The sequence below is a fragment of the Lolium rigidum genome, chromosome 5 (assembly GCF_022539505.1).
Source record: "Lolium rigidum isolate FL_2022 chromosome 5, APGP_CSIRO_Lrig_0.1, whole genome shotgun sequence".
NCBI lineage: Eukaryota > Viridiplantae > Streptophyta > Magnoliopsida > Poales > Poaceae > Lolium > Lolium rigidum.
This window is the reverse complement of record NC_061512.1, coordinates 111,033,086-111,050,402: the sequence shown is the minus strand read 5'-3', so window position 1 is coordinate 111,050,402 and position 17,317 is coordinate 111,033,086. Positions and strand designations below refer to the sequence as shown.

The window sequence follows — 17,317 nt, the reverse complement described above, 5'->3', positions numbered from 1 at the left end:
AGGTAAGAAGGTAAATTCTGTTGAAGAATCCTCTTCCTTGAATGATAAGATTGATGCTATTATGTCTATGCTTGTGAATGATAGGACTAATGTTGATCCTAATAATGTTCCGTTAGCTTCATTGGTTGCCCAAGAAGAACATGTTGATGTAAACTTCATTAAAAATAATAATTTCAACAACAATGCTTATCGGAACAATTCTAGTAATAACTATAGGCCATATCCTTATAATAATGGTAACGGTTATGCTAATTCTTATGGGAATTCTTACAACAATAATAGGAACACACCCCCTGGACTTGAAGCTATGCTTAAAGAATTTATTAGTACACAAACTGCCTTTAACAAATCTGTTGAGGAAAAGCTCAATAAAATTGATATTCTTGCTTCTAAGGTTGATAGTCTTGCCTCCGATGTTGATCTTTTGAAATCGAAAGTTATGCCTAATAAGGATATTGAAAATAAAATTGTTACTACAGCAAATGCCATCCAAGTTAGAATTAATGAGAATATAAGATTAATGGCTGAACTGCGTGCTAGGTGGGATAGAGAAGAAAATGAAAAACTAGCTAAAGAGAAAAATGTAGCTAAAGTTTGGACTATTATCACCACTAGCAATGCTAATGATTCGCATGTTTCTGCACCTCCTACTATCAATGATAAAATAATTGGTGTTGGCAATGTTTCTACTCCTAGTGCAAAGCGCGCAAAATTACCTGAAACTGCTAAAACTGCTGAAACTGCCTGTGATAAAACTGCTGAAATTTTTTCCAACCTTGGGGATGATAATCCCGTTGCTTTAGATTGTAATGATTTAGATTTTGATGATTGCCACATCTCTGAAGTTATAAAGTTCTTACAAAAACTTGCTAAGAGTCCCAATGCTAGCGTTGTAAACTTGGCTTTCACAAAACATATTACAAATGCTCTCATAAAAGCTAGAGAAGAGAAACTAAAACTTGAAACTTCTATTCCTAGAAAGCTAGAGGATGGTTGGGAGCCCATCATTAAAATAAGGGTCAATGATTTTGATTGCAATGCTTTATGTGATCTTGGTGCAAGTATTTCTGTTATGCCTAACAAAGTCTATGATATGCTTGACTTGCCACCATTGAAAAACTGTTATCTGGATGTTAATCTCGCTGATAATGCTAAAAAGAAACCTTTGGGGAGAGTTGATAATGTTCATATTATGGTTAACAATAACCTTGTCCCCATTGATTTTGTTGTCTTGGATATTGAATGCAATGCATCTTGCCCCATTATATTGGGAAGACCTTTTCTTCGAACCGTTGGTGCTACTATTGATATGAAGGAAGGTAATATTAAATATCAATTTCCTCTCAAGAAAGGTATGGAACACTTCCCTAGAAAGAGAATGAAGCTACCTTATGATTCTATTATTAGAACAAATTATGATGTTGATGCTTCGTCTCTTGATAACACTTGATACACACTTTCTGCGCCTAGCTGAAAGGCGTTAAAGAAAAGCGCTTATGGGAGACAACCCATGTTTTTACTACAGTATTTTTGTTTTATATTTGAGTCTTGGAAGTTGTTTACTACTGTAGCAACCTCTCCTTATCTAAGTTTTGAGTTTTGTTGTGCCAAGTAAAGTCTTTGATAGTAAAGTAAGTACTAGATTTGGATTACTGCGCAGTTTCAGATTTCTTTGCTGTCACGAATTTCGACCTGCCTCCCTCTAGGTAGCTCAGAAAATTAAGCCAATTTACGTGCATGATCCTCAGATATGTACGCAACTTTCATTCAATTTGGGAATTTTCATTTGAGCAAGTCTGGTGCCTCAATAAAATCCATCTTTACGGACTGTTCTGTTTTGACAGATTCTGCCTTTTATTTCGCATTGCCTCTTTTGCTATGTTGGATGAATTTCTTTGATCCATTAATGTCCGGTAGCTTTATGCAATGTCCAGAAGTGTTAAGAATGATTGTGTCACCTCTGAACATGTTAATTTTTATTGTCCACTAACCATCTAATGAGTTGTTTCGAGTTTGGTGTGGAGGAAGTTTTCAAGGATCAAGAGAGGAGTATGATACAATATGATCAAGGAGAGTGAAAGCTCTAAGCTTGGGGATACCCCGGTGGTTCACCCCTGCATATTCTAAGAAGACTCAAGCGTCTAAGCTTGGGGATGCCCAAGGCATCCCCTTCTTCATCGACAACATTATCGGGTTCCTCCCCCGAAACTATATTTTTATTCGGCCACATCTTATGTACTTTGCTTGGAGCGTCGGTTTGTTTTTGTTTTTGTTTTGTTTGAATAAAATGGATCCTAGCATTCATTGTATGGGAGAGAGACACGCTCCGCTGTAGCATATGGACAAGTATGTCCTTAGGCTTTACTCATAGTATTCATGGCGAAGTTTCTTCTTCGTTAAATTGTTATATGGTTGGAATTGGAAAATGCTACATGTAGTAATTCTAAAATGTCTTGGATAATTTGATACTTGGCAATTGTTGTGCTCATGTTTAAGCTCTTGCATCATATACTTTGCACCCATTAATGAAGAAACACATAGAGCTTGCTAATTTGGTTTGCATATTTGGTTTCTCTAAAGTATAGATAATATCTAGTATTGAGTTTGAACAACAAGGAAGACGGTGTAGAGTCTTATAATGTTTACAATATGTCTTTTATGTGAGTTTTGCTGCACCGTTCATCCTTGTGTTTGTTTCAAATAACCTTGCTAGCCTAAACCTTGTATCGAGAGGGAATACTTCTCATGCATCCAAAATCCTTGAGCCAACCAATATGCCATTTGTGTCCACCATACCTACCTACTACATGGTATTTCTCCGCCATTCCAAAGTAAATTGCTTGAGTGCTACCTTTAAAATTCCATCATTCACCTTCGCAATATATAGCTCATGGGACAAATAGCTTAAAAACTATTGTGGTATTGAATATGTACTTATGCACTTTATCTCTTATTAAGTTGCTTGTTGTGCGATAACCATGTTTACGGGGACGCCATCAACTATTCTTTGTTGAATATCATGTGAGTTGCTATGCATGTCCGTCTTGTACGAAGTAAGAGAGATCTACCACCTTAATGGTTGGAGCATACATATTGTTAGAGAAGAACATTGGGCCGCTAATTAAAGCCATGATTCATGGTGGAAGTTTCAGTTTTGGACATATATCCTCAATCTCATATGAGAATAATAATTGTTGCCACATGCTTATGCATTTAAGAGGAGTCCATTATCTGTTGCCCATGTTGTCCCGGTATGGATGTCTAAGTTGAGAATAATCAAAAGCGAGAAATCCAAAATGCGAGCTTTCTCCTTAGACCTTTGTACAGGCGGCATGGAGGTACCCCATTGTGACAGTTGGTTAAAACATGTGTATTGCGATGATCCGGTAGTCCAAGCTAATTAGGACAAGGTGCGGGCACTATTAGTATACTATGCATGAGGCTTGCAACTTGTAAGATATAATTTACATAACTCATATGCTTTATTACTACCGTTGACAAAATTGTTTCATGTTTTCAAAATAAAAGCTCTAGCGCAAATATAGCAATCGATGCTTTCCTCTTTGAAGGACCATTCTTTTTACTTTTATGTTGAGTCAGTTCACCTATTTCTCTCCACCTCAAGAAGCAAACACTTGTGTGAGCTGTGCATTGATTCCTACATACTTGCATATTGCACTTGTTATATTACTCTATGTTGACAATTATCCATGAGATATACATGTTACAAGTTGAAAGCAACCGCTGAAACTTAATCTTCCTTTGTGTTGCTTCAATACCTTTACTTTGATTTATTGCTTTATGAGTTAACTCTTATGCAAGACTTATTGATGCTTGTCTTGAAGTACTATTCATGAAAAGTCTTTGCTTTATGATTCACTTGTTTACTCATGTCATTACCATTGTTTTGATCGCTGCATTCATTACATATGTTTACATATAGTATGATCAAGGTTATGATGGCATGTCACTTCAGAAATTATCTTTGTTATCGTTTTACCTGCTCGGGACGAAGCGAACTAAGCTTGGGGATGATGATACGTCTCCGACGTATCGATAATTTCTTATGTTCCATGCCACATTATTGATGATAGCTACATGTTTTATGCACACTTTATGTCATATTCGTGCATTTTCTGGAACTAACCTATTAACAAGATGCCGAAGAGCCGATTCTTTGTTTTACGCTGTTTTTGGTTTCAGAAATCCTAGTAACGAAATATTCTCGGAATTGGACGAAATCAACGCCCGGGGTCCTATTTTGCCACGAAGCTTCCAGAAGACCGAAGGGGAGTCGAAGTGGGGCCACGAGGCGCCGCCACACTAGGGCGGCGCGGCCTAGGCCCTGGCCGCGCCGACCTATGGTGTGGGGCCCTCGTGTGGCCCCCCGCGTTGCCCTTCCGCCTACTTAAAGCCTCCGTCGCGAAACCCCCAGTACCGAGAGCCACGATACGGAAAACCTTCCAGAGACGCCGCCGCTGCCAATCCCATCTCGGGGGATTCGGGAGATCTCCTCCGGCACCCTGCCGGAGAGGGGATTCATCTCCCGGAGGACTCTTCACCGCCATGGTCGCCTCCGGAGTGATGAGTGAGTAGTTCACCCCTGGACTATGGGTCCATAGCGGTAGCTAGATGGTTGTCTCCTCCTCATTGTGCTTCATTGTTGGATCTTGTGAGCTGCCTAACATGATCAAGATCATCTATACTGTAATACTATATGTTGTGTTTGTCGGGATCCGATGGATAGAGAATACTATGTTATGTTAATTATCAAGTTATTACCTATGTGTTGTTTATGATCTTGCATGCTCTCCGTTATTAGTAGAGGCTCCGGCCAAGTTTTTGCTCTTAACTCCAAGAGGGAGTATTTATGCTCGATAGTGGGTTCATGCCTCCATTGATATCCGGGACGGTGACGGAAAGTTCTAAGGTTGTGGATGTCTTGTTGCCACTAGGGATAAAACATTGATGCTATGTCTAAGGATGTAGTTATTGATTACATTACGCACCATACTTAATGCAATTGTCTGTTGTTAGCAACTTAATGCTGGAGGGGTTCGGATGATAACCTGAAGGTGGACTTTTTAGGCATAGATGCATGCTTTGGATGGCGGTCTATGTACTTTGTCGTAATGCCCAATTAAATCTCACTATATTTATCATGACATGTATGTGCATTGTTATGCTCTCTCTATTTGTCAATTGCCCGACTGTAATTTGTTCACCCAACATGCTTTTATCTTATGGGAGAGACACCTCTAGTGAGCTGTGGACCCCGGTCCATTCTTTTATACTTGAAATACAAATCTGCTGCAGTACTTGTTCTTTACTTGTTTTCTGCAAACAATCATCTTCCACACAATACGGTTAATCCTTTGTTACGGCAAGCCGGTGAGATTGACAACCTCACTTGTTTCGTTGGGGCAAAGTACTTTGGTTGTGTTGTGTAGGTTCCACGTTGGCGCCGGAATCTACGGTGTTGCGCCGCACTACATCCCGCCGCCATCAACCTTCAACGTGCTTCTTGGCTCCTCCTGGTTCGATAAACCTTGGTTTCTTTCTGAGGGAAAACTTGCTGCTGTGCGCATCATATCTTCCTCTTGGGGTTCCCAACGAACGTGTGAGTTACACGCCATCATAGCACATAGATTAATAGTGATACAAAGCTCATGATCACATAAAGATCACACCATGAGAGAGAGATGAACCACATAGCTACCGGTAGAGCCCTTGGCCTCGGGGGAGAACTACTCCCTCCTCATCATGGGAGACAGCAACGGCGATGAAGATGGCGATGAAGTCGATGGAGATGACTCCGGGGGCAATTCCCCGTCCCGGCGGCGTGCCGGAACAGAGATTCTGTCCCCCGAAACTTGTCTTCGCGATGGCGGCGGCTACGGAACTCTTCGTGGAATATCGTCGATTCTGCTAGGGTTTTCGCGACGGAAGGAATATATAGGCGGTGGCGATGTCGGTGGAGTCCCGAGGGGCCCACCCCATAGGCCGGTGCGCCCAGGGGTGGGGCCGCGCCCCCCTAGGGTGTGGCCGCCTCGTGGCTCCTTTTCGTCTCCTCTTCGGTGTTCTGGATGCCTCCGTGGAATATAAGACCGTGGGCTTTTGTTTCGTCCAATTCCGAGAAGATTTCCTGTGTAGGATTTCTGAAACCAAAAACAACAGAAAACAGGAACTGGCGCTTCGGCATCTTGTTAATAGGTTAGTGCCGGAAAATGCATCAAAATGATATAAAGTGTATATAAAACATGTGAGTATTGTCATAAAACTAGCATGGAACATAAGAAATTATAGATACGTTTGAGACGTATCACCCCCCGGGAGGCGGAGGCGCTTTGCGCCTCGAACTACCCATGCCCACCGGATTACCGCGTCCCCACCGGCTGGATGGTGAGCGTCGGAGGCGTACCGGTTCCTCCTGTTCCTCTAGGTGTGACGCGCGAGATGGCCATCACGAACCACTACTACTTCGAGCTCACGCCAGAGCAGCGGAGGAATCCCTAGTGGCATCCCGACTACAACCCGACTTGGGACAGCTTCTTCATCAATCGGCGTGAGAGTGCGCTTGCTAGACACGAGGAGGACGGCCCGCCTCGTTGAAACTTCAATGAGGTTGGCCGTCGGCTGTGGTGGCGCGGCCGGACTCTCCAGAGTGTCGTGGCCTACCGTGGCCCCCACCTGCGCTACCCTCAGTCCTAGCCCACGCGTGCTCACCCGCCGAGGTTCGACTACCGCGACCCCGATGCCTCCGACGACGACGTCGGCGACTACGACGACTACAGTGGCAACATTTATAGGGCTAGGCACCAGTATGACTGAATCACTCCAACATTCGAAAACAAGTTCGGCCGATTGTGACTTAATGTGGTCATGTATCTTAATTTTCAGTTGAGCTATGTACTTTAATTCCAGTTCAATCGTAATAAATTTTTATTATCGCCCATTATTTCCCGCCCTTTTAAACTAAAACAAGGAGAGACCTAGAAAATGGAAAATTTGTTAATAGTTTGAGAAGTTAGAATAACTAATTTATAAAACAGAAAATGGATTTGGAGTACTTATACAAATTCAAGCACTTTTCATGTAGAAAGTTTAGTGAGATTTAAAAGTATGCAAAAACTATTAATTAATCCATTTTTAATTGAAAATAGGATATTTATTAATAGTTTGATAAGTTAGAATAATTATTTTGTAACACATAAAATGGATTTATATTCCTTATTTAAATTCAAGCATATTTCCTATTAAAAGTTTTCTAAAATACATAATTGTGCAAAAAGTAGTTAATTCAAATATTTGAATTGTTGTAAAAAATTTGTGTAAAATAAATGGAAAACAGTGCGTAGGCTGCACGCCCAAAATTTGGGCCTTTGGTCCCGCACTGTGGATCGGGCCGCGACTAAAGGCCCAGATGTGTGTGGGAAGCTGAAAACCACCCCAACCCCTTTAATCCCGCACCGTGGCACGAACCGTGACTAAAGACCCCCCTTTAGTCGCGATTCATGCCACGGTACGGGACTAAGGGGGGGGGGGGTATATATACATCTCTTCTTTCCCGCGTGGTGGAACTGTCTGGGAATTAGGCATTTCACGCGCGAGGAGCTCTGAGGGACGCCGTCAGGCTGCCCGATTTTGCCGCCGCCGGCCGCGCCGTCGCACGTCGCCTCGCCGGAACGGCGCCGCCGCCGCACCCGCGCGCACCTCCCCGGACCACGATGTCACCTCCGCACGCCGTAGCCGCGCTCCCGCACACCGTCGCGCGCGGCCCGTCGACCGCGCCGCTGCACGCCGGCCGCCTCGGCCACCATCGCCCACGTCGCCCCGCCTCCGCCGCCCGGCCCGCAGCAGGTCCGTCGCCCCACCCCGGCCCCGACCACTTTTTTTCTTCTCTTTTTCCTTTTTATTTTCATATTCATATGTATATATTTTAGTATATATGTTAGTTAGGATAAACTGAAATAGGAAAATTATATATATATATGTTAGTATATATTATTTGTATATGTTAGTTAGGATAAATTGAATTAGGGATAACCATTTTCATATTTATATATGTTAGTATATATTATTAATTAGGAGAAATTGAAATAGGAAAATAGAAATATTTAGGAGAAATTGAAATAGGAAAATAGAATTAGGAGAAATTGAAATAGGAAAATATAATTATTATAGTTTTATATTTGTTAGTTTTATATATGCAATAGGGGAAATTATTAAGAGAAATTAAAATATATGTTAGCTAGCTAGGTTATTATTATTTATGCGACGGCCACATTTTCATTTTCACTTTTATATAAATTTGTATATATTATTAGGAGAAATTGAAATAGAAATTTTAATATGCCATGGCCATATTATTATTAGTTTTATATATGCAATAGGGAAAATTTTATATGCAAATAGAAATATAATTCCCTGCATTTTGAAATGACATTGCAGAAAATATGGATCGAGACCTAGAACAAGAAGAAATTCTCGAGGGTATAATCCACGACGTCCCCGATGTTGAACCAGCTGAATGTTCGTCATCATATATGAACCCTTCGGGGATGGAATGGAGGTCGACCGATGTGAGGATGAAGCCGACGCCTATGATGGAGAAGGTGATAGCTCTGATGATGGAGAAGGCGATAACTCCGATGATGGAGAAGGCGATGCCCCCGAGGTATATATATATGAAGTTCCGCGATCACTAGTAATATGTTGGAGGGAGTTGTATATATTGAGTTGTATACATATAAATTGACGAATGCAAATGTTAGTTCTCTTAGGATATGTTGGAGGGAGTTGTATATATTGAGTTGTATACATATAAATTGACGAATGCAAATGTTAGTTCTCTTAGGCCTCGACATCGAGCAAATCTACGAAACGAGGGCCGACCAAAAAGTTGGATGGCCGAACGCATTACACATTTGAGGCCATAGCCCATACTGGAGAAACCAAGTTACCCAAAAAGGCTGCCGACGTATTCAAGAAACAATGCGGAGTTCTGGTTAGGGATCTCGTCCCGATCACCGTTCAGGAGTGGAATGAGCTCAAAGGGGCTGAAGATAATGAGTATGTCACTGAAAGGTACAAAGATAGTCTTTGGAATGATCTCATGGCACATTTCAACCTGCCAGCGTGCGAGAATGAAGCCGCCGCTGCAAAATTGAGGGAGAAAGTCAAGCACTAGACTCTTAAGAAGATGGCCGAACTGTTCTGGGTGTGGAAGAAAAACTTATGGCAGAAGTATCAGTAGACAAAGAAAGTGCCAACATTCGAAGGCCATCTATCGAAGCAGGCGAATAACTGGAAGGAATTTCAGAATTTCATGGAGTCAGAATATGCCAAGGCCTTGTTAGCTAAGAACAAGAAAAATGTCGATAACAAGGTGTATCACCACCATTTGGGGCCAGGGGCTAGGAGACTGCCATACCTAAGTGGTATAAACAATAGCAAGATATGATTGCTAGAGGGATCCAACCAGAACCAATCCGCGATGAGTGGGAAATGAGACCAACAAATTGGTTCCTTACGCATGGTCGTTCATATGATGAAGAAACAGGGGACCTTCTTTCCAGTGATGGTCTTAGGATATCGAGGGAAAATTGGAAAAAAATAGTGAAAGAAATTAAAGAGCGGACCAGAAAGTTCTGTCCCGATAGAGAGAAAGGCTTGCTCACACTGGTCCTTGGGAATGACGAACACGGAGGACGAACACGAGGCTTTGGCCCTTCTTACCTGTGGTGGCTTGGGTTTGCCAAAGACCAAGATACTTACAGAAGCCGAGCGAGAGCAAAGAAGCGACAAGAGGAGGAGCAAAATGAAAAGTTGAACCAGCTGCTTGCCAAATCTAACCTACGACAATAGGAGCAGCAGAAGCAGATGGACAAACTTAACCAGCGACTGCACCCGCCGCAAGATCATGTACTTGATATTACCGCCGGCCCATCTCAGTGGAAAAGCAACGTGGCTGACTCGGAGGCCCCGGCTGACAATGCACGATGGATGATAGAGGGCGGTCCCGGCTACCCCGAGGGTGGAATCAAGGAGTCAACACCTTGTGTGCTCCATCAGAGATTTAGGAACATATCCATGAAGGTGGCGGTCGGAGAAGCTTTACCTTGTCCACCTGACGCACGCTGGCATGGCAATGAGATTCCACCTGGTTATGCTAAAGTCACCGTGGATGAAATCGTAACGCGTTTTCAGGATTGGATCTTGACATCCCTGGACCTGAAGAGGAGAGGACACTCGAAGAAGTATTGGGTGGAGTCATTGTAAGGGACAAAAACTACAGCAAGCTTCCAGGATCAGCGCCAAGGATAACACCGCCTCCGAGTCGTCACAGGTCACCTACACCTCCATCACCTCAAAGAAGCCCACCCCATGACTACGGACACCACAGTGCGAGTCCATCTCCGGCGCCGCCGCCGCCCACGAAGCGTGCCAACGCTCCATCGATGAGCTCTAACCGACGACGGAGCCTCCCAAAGCGAAAACTGTCGCCCCTCCCAACGGTACCTCATAAGAATCTTCCCATCAGACCTTACGATCTTACCAACGAGGAAAATGACAGGATCGCAAAGGAACATCATGAGGCGCAGAAGAGAAAGAAGAAACCCGAGCCACCCCCCGGTATACATCGACAAGCATATAAAATATGCAAATTACTTTCTGACCCTGCCATCGCAATATGACTTGCACCATAAGCCTGATGACTATGTACGCACGATGCAGAAGGAGAAAAAGAGCAAAGCAGCTAGCAGTGAAAGTACTGGGAGAAAATCAAAGAAAAGTGCAAGCGAGAAAAGAACAGACGTTCCTATCTCGGAGCACAGGCCAAACAATCGATCCCACCACTCAAGGTGTTATCCAGACAAGTCCCCCCCTGTGCAGCATCAAAATACAAAAGAAGCAAAGAAGTGGGCGACTGAATGGGGTATGACTGTTGAAGAAGTTCTGGCTTCCCAAGACGAGGCCTTTCCCAAGGCTATCGTAGCCCCTAAGCCTATATTTGTCAGGGGGAAGCTCTTGTCAGCAATGAGAGGTTGCAAGAAATGCCATCACATATGCGTTACTTGCATGCATTGTACCTGACCGAATCAAAGAATGGGAGAATAATGATCGTGCCCCGTGTTCCAGAGGAGTACTACGCCGGCCGAAAGGAAGAGATCCATGTCGAGTTTGATGAACTCTTCCAGATGTACAATTTGGAAGCCCTCGACAAATCTCTCATGATTTGCTATTGTCTGTAAGTTGTTCAATTCGTTGTCTACATATTAGTTGTTCAGTGATTTTGTTCAGTTCATTGCATGTAATTATCCTCACTATATCCTGTTGTACTCTATTATGCAGACTGAGATCCTGGTCTATAAAAGAAAGGGCATCCTAAATGTAGGGTTCATTGATCCAGATAAAGTACATATACATACGCTAACTAATATGCCCAAGGACACAGAGGAAAACCTTCTAAGGTTTCTAAAGGATCAACATTACTATGACTACATACTATTTCCTTACAACTTCAAGTGATGATCTAACTCAATTATGTCCATTCACTCACAAGTTTAATTGATGAGTTACTGACATATTTATATACGTGTGTAGCTTCCAATGGATTCTTCTAGACATTCAAATTGATAATGTAAGAGTTGATGTCTACGACCCATTAACGAGAAACTTGCAAGACTTCCAAATCATGCAAGACATGATCCAAAGGTAATTTCAATTATTCTCTCGTGCTATGTCGGTGTCTTTTGATGATTTTCTGAGATATCAAGTAATGAATAACTTAGCAATTCATTTTCCTTGCCGGGCAGAGTTTGGAAGCGGTTCAAGTCCGAGATTTCCGGCATCTCTCATGACAACCTCACATTTTGGAGTGTTCCGGTAAGTAGTACAAGATAGGGCAGTGCATCTCTTTACTACTATTTTTAAATACAATTATGATGCATTCTAGATTAGTATTTGATTAAATTATATTCTCTTATAGTGCGACCAGCAGCCACCGGAGACACATCTATGTGGATACTTCGTTTGCGAGTTCATTTGCACGTTTACCTCTGAGCACAAAGATTTAAGATACAACGTAAGTAATGCATTCACAACTTTATTTTATTACCATCATTTTTATTATCATGATTGATATTCATTTTGATCTCCTTTACTTATATAGTTCGACGCCATGCGAGGGAGGTCCACACCAGAGGAACGCGCAACTGCTATTGCAGAGGAGCTGGCGGGTTTTTTTGAGGGAGGAAGCTATAGAGGACAAAGGAAGATTTAGTGTAGCTAGGAGCCATTACTGATATCGGTTCCGTTTAATTCGAATAGATGGGCTCTAGTCCCGGTAATGTTGGGGTCTCCATGTGTTATCAAATAGACGGACTCATCTAGTCCCGGTAATGTTGGGATCTCCATATGCTCGATCGATATTGTAATACAAGTTATCATATATATTTATATGTACGAACCTGTACGCGTAGAAATATACGAAAACTATTTTGAAATGAACTCCTAACATAACTCCTGACGCGGCACAAAAAGTGTCCAAATTCCTGCCGCGGCAGCCCTAACACTAAACCCTAATGAACTCCTGCCGCGGCACAGATAGTGTTCTAATTCCTGCCGCGGCAGGCACTATTCAGTCGTGGGCCGTGTTACGAGCCGGGACTAAAGATGTTGGCCCCAGCCCGCTCCGCGACGTCCATGTGGAGGGACATAGGTCCGGCTGGTAGCAGGACCGGGACTAAAGGGTTCACCTCTAGTCCCGCTTATTTGGTCGCGGTTGGGGAACCGGGATTAAAGGGCCTTACGGGCCGGGACTGAATGCCCTGTCTGCACTAGTGCAGGTTGGACCTCGAAGCATCGATCAACGGTGTATTTTTATTTTACCCGTTAGTACCGGTGATGGATTTTTCTGCCTGTCACCGGTAACCAGCGGACCTTCGGTTTTGCGTCACGAGTGTTGTTGCGTCTATAAGCCTTTCCAGTAGTGCGATTACGGGCGTGCCTCGACGTTTAAAAACACCAAGACCCGCGGGTGTCGTGTTGTAGTGTTTCTGTCTACCAACAAGACCCCACATGTCAGGTCATCCCTAACATACATCCACTTACTAATTTCTCTCTCTCTCTCTCTCTCTCTCTCTTATGCTCCTGGCGCCGCCTCTCCTGCCTTGAGGATGATCAAGCTTGGCCTCCCCCCGATCCTCCACCTCCCCCACTCCTTCTGCTCCTACCCTTCGGCTAGCCAGTATGGCAAGATCCGACCGTTCCGGCTCCATCCAGGAGGAGGACAACGACGGTGTTGCACATCCAAGTGTGCTGCCGACATCGATGAAAGGGGCAAAAAATGGGATCACTCCATACGGCCCAATATTTCAACACAATGTAAATTTATATTAGATATTAATCGTAGGCATAAAAGATATTGTACATCGCAGTTGGTAGTACATAATAAATCTCCGAGTTTTCAACACTTTAGGCGACGTAATCCCGTAGATTTATTCTCGTAAGTTGTGCATGTAAGTGTAGCATTTTCGCCCATAGAGCGTGTTTACTTCTTGCACACCACGCCTTGGCCGTCCATGCCACTGGCGCCCATATCATAAGAAAATACAGTATATGGAGGTTTTTTTTCGCAAGAATACGTAGAAATGTCATGCCACGTCAGCTTGACATGACTGTCTGAAACACACCTAAATTGAGCGATCAATTTTTTTTGAAAAAAATTAGAGATTCAATATGTGGTTTTTGATGACCAAAACGAAAAATAATTGTTTTCTGAAAAACTAACCCAAAATTTGGTGTGTTTTTTTTTGCAATTTTCTCGATTTCCGACGGTTGAATGTAAATTTCTATTGGATATTCAATGTTAGTACAACAGATATTGTACATCGCAGTACATAAGTTTTCAACAGTTTAGGCGACGACAATGCTTATTGCTGTGTACATAGCTATCGTGCAAACATGCAAGGCCAGTACAACTCACCATACCCATAGAGCGTGTTTACTTCTTGCACACCACGCCTTGGCCGTCCATACCACTGGCGCAGGTGATCCCAGCGAGCTCCGACCTGACGGAAGCTTCGTTGTTACTACGGATGGTTCCGAAGCGCGCCACGGCGCAGTCCGCCGCGAACAGGCTGGAAGCGGTGAAGCTGGCATCTCCTCCCATGGTGGGCATGGAGGCCCTGACGTCGAGCTTGTTGACGTAGTCGGACCGGTACGTCTGGCCGACAACGCCGTGGACGTCGTCGGTGAGCGCGTCGAACTTGAAGGCGAGCTCGAGGTGAGCAAGGCAGTCGTCGGAGGTGACGCCGTAGCGGTGCACCCTTGAGTCCTCCTCGGTGATGGGCACGGCGTTGACCCTGACACTGAACTTCCCGTCAAGGGCGACGAGCACGCCGTTGGCCGCCTTGGTGCGGGTCAAGGACAACGCGGGGACACGGCTGGACGTCCATTTGGCAGCGTCGACCTGGTCAGCCGGGAGGTGCACGGGCTCGCCGTCGAGGGTGATCTCGAGGTGTTCGACGGCGTCGTCCCAGGTGCCGGTCTTCCTGGCGCCGACGTAGAGGTGGTGTCCGTCGAAGAGCACGGCGATGGCCTGGATCCACGTGAAGTCCCTGGACATGCCGCTGTGGCCGGACTTGCCGATGAAGTGCGCGTTGATGTGGAGGTCGCGGTCGGAGACGACGCAGAAGTCGGCATCCTTGCGGCCGTGGAAGTAGAACGCGTTGCCATCGCCGCCGATGAAGCGTGGGTCGCCGCACGCAGCTCCCGGTTGGTCGCACGCTGCACGCAATAGGAGTGTAACCATTAGCCAAAACCACGAATTGGCTTGCTTAATTATATAGGTGAAGGGCTGACGTTCTCACCGCAAACAGCTTTGCAGTCGTATTCTGTGCAGCTGGCGAAGCATGTCTCAGGGCAGTCGTCGGGGCAGTCCATCTTCTTGTTGAAGCAGTAGGGATTCTCCTTGCGGTTGACATTGCACTTGACCTGCTTTGGCTTGGGCTTCGGCTTCGGCCCCTCCCCATTGGGCGGGCTCTTTGGCCCCTCGCCATTGGGTGGGCTCTTAGGGCCCTCCGGCCCATTGGGTGGGCTCTTTGGCCCCTCACCATTGGGTGGGCTCTTAGGGCCCTCCGGCCCATTGGGTGGGTTCTTAGGTCCCTCCTGCTTCGGCCCCTCCGCCTTGGGTGGCACCTTGCCCTTGTCTGATTGCGCCGTGGTTGTGGCCGCGGCAGCGAGAAGGACGACCGCCCCCAAAGCCAGCACGAATCCCAGACGCCTCGCCATTGCGAGAGCCCTCACGCTGTTACTAGCTTAGTTCTGCTAGTGTATTTGCTGCTGATGATTGATCGAGATGGGTACGATTGTATGCATGGTTCTATGGGTATTTATAGGCGATCGATCGAGTTGATACCTGCCATATATGTAAGCTCGCTTCAAACGTGGTTCTTGTCAACGCCTGTGTCTTCACTGGAACGCTTGAAGCCGCAACCTTGCGTGCATTGATCATGCGTATGGAGCTTTATGCAATTATGCTAACTACCAGTCATGATCGAGCTACATACATGTAGGTATTGTTAGTGCGTTCTTAATCTTAACCCCAGGTTCTCTGCGAAGTAGCGTTCCAGGTTTTCCGGGACAGATTGCATGGCATTGCGGCTTAATCCTCAAGAAAAGAGTCGAATGCGTGTGCTTAACATCCTGCTGAAAGAAGCGATGCCATCGGTTTGCCGTCCTTCATTACAATATCTCATTTTGAAGTCATCGCCTCTTGTCCTATTCATTTCGTTTGATCATTCTTTAGTGAAATTCAAATACGAATGCTTGTAAGAGTCGAAAAGTTGCAGGTGGTCGAGTAATACTGAGAATTGTACAGCTATGCAATTCTCTTTCATAGATTATTCTTTACTCTTTTTTTGTAAACTTCTCTTGTACAGCTGTACTTTTATAAACCCACAAAAATACATACAAATATCAAGGTTTAAAATAGCGCGCTATTTCTGCGCTAATAGCACGCTCTACCATATCTTGAGAGTCAACTCTAAATTTTAGTAATTTTGATCGCTATGATGTTATTTGTGAAATAGCATGCTATATGTCAATATCGTGCTAAAACTGTTGGAAATAAACCAGATGCCAATCATAGGGTTTTAGTTGTCGAGTTTTCAGTTTCGCCAGTTAAGGGCACTTAGTCATTTTGCACTCAGTTCCGAGTTGTAGGTGGACAGAGACACGTCTGTGTGATCTATTCCTAGTTTCTAGGATCACCGTGGACGTGCTCCAGGTTGTAGGATGGCACGACCTAGTCAGGAGCTGCGCGATCACCGCAGCATGCTTGGTGTTGCTTTCGAATAAGAGGAAAGAAAGAACCTGAAAATCAGTAAGTTGAACACTGCAATAAAATCGTGTCTTCGTCTACCTCGCGCCCCCTCTCTCTCTTGCACGATCGTGTGTGTGTGCGTGGGTGGCTAGTGTTTTGGGCAACAAAAATGTCATAGCGTTAGCGAGCTATTTTGTTCATCCTATTGGCCCAAGGGCCCGAATTTTCCTCCATGGGAAAAAATAAGATTCCTTTTTTCGTGGTGATGAATTGCAATATGTTAGTTCCTCTTCTAAATCAGAAGATAATATCACTAATCCCAATGATTCTTAATAAATAATTTATTCTATGTTGTTTAGGCTTCTAAAATATACGAGAACTTTCCTTTTATGTGGTTATGTATGTCTCGTCCTGTCCCTTTTGGACTATATTTGAATAGTTAGGCATCATCTCTGTGATGTCTTCCTGCTTTCGATCATATGACTTCTGGATCCACTATTAAGCACCTATTTTGACCCACATGAAGCATAGTCCTACAAGAAATCAAGATTTGGTTTTAGTTACACATTTCTCAATGGGTACTCTTATGTTAGTACCAAGGGTCTTAGGAACCCATATAAACCAAGCAATTTAACCATCATATGGCCAACATATTTTGTATAAACATCGCCATAATAATCACAGAATAGCTCATAATAAGGGTTTATCAATTCCCGTAAATTCACCATGAGTGGCTCTACCCCTTGTTGCATCACCACCCACAACATTTTTCTCCTTTGCTTGAGTGAACTTGGCCTTCTTCTTGTTGGTGTTCTTATTCTTTGACTTGGATACAAAACCAATGCCCTTTTCCCATTTTTCTATCTTTGATTGCTCAAAATATCTTTCAAGATTTTCTCACCTTGGTAAATAGAGGAATTTGCAAGTTCGGCCTTCAACCTAGCATTCTCCTCAATAACATTTGCCTGGTCACAAGGAGTAAAGAAA

At 44.2% G+C, this 17,317-nt stretch overlaps 1 protein-coding gene across 1 annotated transcript in view; it reads right to left on the bottom strand.

The window, feature by feature from the left end:
* Positions 1-14,008: 14,008 nt before the first annotated feature.
* The window catches only part of LOC124656270, a 32,411-nt gene continuing 29,102 nt past the window's right edge, over positions 14,009-17,317 (bottom strand). Inside the window, exons 3-5 of the mRNA XM_047195046.1 lie at positions 15,179-15,319; positions 14,877-15,043; positions 14,009-14,793 (exon numbers count right to left, since the gene is read on the bottom strand). Coding sequence (XP_047051002.1) covers positions 14,009-14,793; positions 14,877-15,043; positions 15,179-15,319 — 1,093 coding nt within the window. The remainder of the gene's footprint in view (positions 14,794-14,876; positions 15,044-15,178; positions 15,320-17,317) is intronic.